Source organism: Chaetura pelagica, unplaced genomic scaffold (assembly GCF_000747805.2).
Source record: "Chaetura pelagica isolate M959 unplaced genomic scaffold, ChaPel_1.0 scaffold219, whole genome shotgun sequence".
Classification (NCBI taxonomy): domain Eukaryota; kingdom Metazoa; phylum Chordata; class Aves; order Apodiformes; family Apodidae; genus Chaetura; species Chaetura pelagica.
In genome coordinates this window covers 3189872-3193091 of record NW_009954552.1, presented here as the reverse complement: position 1 = coordinate 3193091, position 3220 = coordinate 3189872, and the positions used below count along the sequence as shown (strand labels likewise).

The 3220-nt window shown below is 38.1% G+C and overlaps 1 protein-coding gene across 1 annotated transcript in view; it reads right to left on the bottom strand.

The window, feature by feature from the left end:
* Positions 1-1980: 1980 nt before the first annotated feature.
* Positions 1981-3220, bottom strand: part of ANKH (ANKH inorganic pyrophosphate transport regulator) — a 62818-nt gene continuing 61578 nt past the window's right edge. Inside the window, exon 12 of the mRNA XM_010005104.1 lies at positions 1981-2213. Coding sequence (XP_010003406.1) covers positions 2097-2213 — 117 coding nt within the window. The 3' untranslated portion in view covers positions 1981-2096. The remainder of the gene's footprint in view (positions 2214-3220) is intronic.

The following is a 3220-nucleotide window of genomic DNA, read 5'->3' as shown; positions in this document are numbered from 1 at the left end:
TCTGTCATTCAACACAATAATTTCTACACTTTTTTCTTATTGCATATGTGCACATAACAAATTGGTACAAATGTTTACAATAAAATGTAAAATTCATTGATACAATGCCTTTTATGACAGCCGTAACTGGTTACTAGCCAACTCTGTAGTATTTAGAGACATTATTAGCTGAACTTGGAAAAATAGGAAATGTTGTTTAAAATAAATGTACATAATATACAATATATATATTTATATACATGTGTATGTCTACATACACATATATTGATACAACAATTAAGTAATGTTTAGTTCTGATCAGTTCTCTGAGTGCTGGGACTACCTGGCAAATAAATCTAGAAATGTAATTTGTCCACAATTAAATAATCATTTCCACAACTTAGAAAAATATACTTTTACTAAATAATGCTTAAATTAATTGCTTTCTGGAGATAGCATGGAGGTTAATGGTTTCCAGACTCTGGCATGATTAAATCTGAAAGGACCCAAGGTACTACAAGCCAGTAATGAACGCTGCCCCGCAGCCGAAGCACAGAAGAGCAGAAGAAATAGAAGCTGCTGCTGCTGCAACCATCATCAGTGGCACCCAAACCCTCTCTGATCCAGCCTCCTCTTACATAGGCTTCATTTCCACCCCACACAGGTCGCCCACCCGACCATACACTCTGTTATTTAAGGCCCACTTGAACCACAACCACACAGCCCCTGCCGCCTTCCCCAAGCACAGCACTTGCTGACTGATGTGAGCAGCTCTCTGCTTCCACGTGACTCTTGCCTTGAGAGCTACCATGTGATCAAGGTCCCTAATTAACCGCTTGGAGGACCATCAGTACTTGATCTTCACCATACAGATTTTGATCTACTGCATAGGTACATATAGTACAGCAAAACATACATGTATGTGTGTGTATAAGTATATATACATATACGCACGTGTGTGTGAGTACGTGTACATCTCTATATAAAAAATTTAATGGAGCTATGTGTACTAATGTGATATACCATGGTACCCTGCATTTGTTATCTGATCTTTAAAAAATATATAGGCACGAGAAACAAGAATATAGAGCAAATAAACCTTTAAAAACTAAAGTTAAATCAGTGGACAAGAACTTTGGTAAAGCTTGTCAATATTTATTTTTTTTTTTAATTCAAATACAGTCAAAGCCTATCAGTTGCCATCACCCTCTTCACAAGAGGAAAGTGCATGTTTTTTTGTTTTTTTTCTAAAGAAAATTACACTTAAGGTGGGGCATAATGATTCAAGAAAATTCTGAATTAAATGTTTACATCTTTCTGATGGAATTAAAGCTAAATAGAGTTCTTGTCCTGTGTGTATTTCATTGTATGCATATATATATATACATATATATATATATGTATATGCATGTCTCTGTTTATGTACCTGTGTGTGTACACATCCACACACTTTAAACAAGAGAAAGGAACCTGTTTTTCTCCACTTTTTATCTGGAGACTTACACGTTCCTCCCCATCTTGTACCCTGTGCAGTATAAGCTCTAGTGATGAGGCCAAACAAAAAGATATAGTTCACCATAGTATATTAGTTTATGTAGCAAAGTCATTTTCAAGCAAGTAAAATAAAGCTCTGTATTCCAAACTTCTTTTCCTTTACATTTCTCATAAAGAAAAGGAAGGAAAAGGAAAGAGGGGAGGGAGTAGGATTATGGCAGTAGCATTGAGCCAGTGGCACGTGTGTGCGTGTGAGTGTTCGAGCCCACACACACACACATGCGTGTACAGAGAGCAGGGCTTTGGTTGACAAATACAGATTGTCCAGAGAAGGTGGATGCATAAGTAAGGAAGACTCTACAGTGATGCAATTATGTTTGCATGGAGTGAGAAAACAAATTCAATTGGGGGGAAAAAAAAAGAAAAAAGCAAGCAAAGACCTCTTTTTAGGTCCCTCATCAGTGAGAGCATACTCAGTATGCTAGAGAATTTATCTGAAACCTTTTAAATCAAGGCCTCTTTATTACAAAAATAAAAACGAACAAACAAAAAAGTATGAGAGACGACAAGATGCTGAAGTGTCACTCCAATCGTCCCTGCAGAGAACAATTGCATCCCCTTTATTAGTCATTCTCTTCTCTCATTTCTACGATGTCTGTCATTTCCTCTGTGTGAGGCATGTCGGTCATGGCAGAGTCTTCACCTTCCGCAGCTGTTTCATTCTCATTCCTCTTCTTTTTCTAGATTGAAACAAGCATTCAGAAACCCATCAGGAAGTCGTGCATCAATGCAGTCCTACACACTTTGGGCACTGGAAGAATTGAGGTGAGAACAATGGGGTTTTTTAGACTATGTAATTAAAAGCTAGAATGCTTGTGTCATATTTGTGGCTTGTCGCTAAGAAGTTGGCTTAACTTAGAAGGTTTCCATAACCTTTCTGGGTCTTAGGTTTCTCCTTTCTAACATGAATGCAATAACAGAGGCATTTCTTATGCTAAGCAACAACCAAAACAGGCTTCAGCATGTCTGGAGGGAAGAGAGCATCTGGAATCTTATACATCATAGAATTTTTATTAAACAAATTTAAAAAACCAAATAATAATAAAAAACCAACAACAAAGAAAAGCAAACAAAATATAAGAGAAGATAAGCTGCTCTAAGAGGGGAGACAGAGGCTGCAACCTAATTTCTCCAATGTCAAACTTCTGGAATTTTACAAGATGTGAGCATTCTGGCTTTTCTTGGTATTGCTGACCCACTGTGATCTCCTACCCCACCAAGGCCAAGTAATATTAGAGTATTTTTGGCTAGCAGGAGCAGGAGGGCATTCAAGAATCCTATGATTCATCCAGGATGTTCTGGATTAGTAAAGTTAAAAAGCATTCAGTTTCACTACAAAACAAGTTGAAGCATCTGTTCCTTATTATCCATTTCTCAGCAGGCTGACTAGTTTTACAGAAAACATTTGTACAGCTAACAAAAAGATGCCCCACAGGTATTATTGATTCAGCTGAGTTGGGCATTTCACAGTTTCAGAATTCAGGGGTGTCCACACAACACCTTATTTGCAGCTCTCAAACGCCACCCACTTATTACCACTGTAGGAGAAAAGTTGGTGCATACAGCTGCCGGTTGGCTCTGCCACTGACACACTGGCAATTGAGATGATGCTGCCAGCTGCATGCTAATTCTGGTAAGGGAATAAATTAGGTTGCCACAGTTACTGGTACTACTACCTGCACTCATC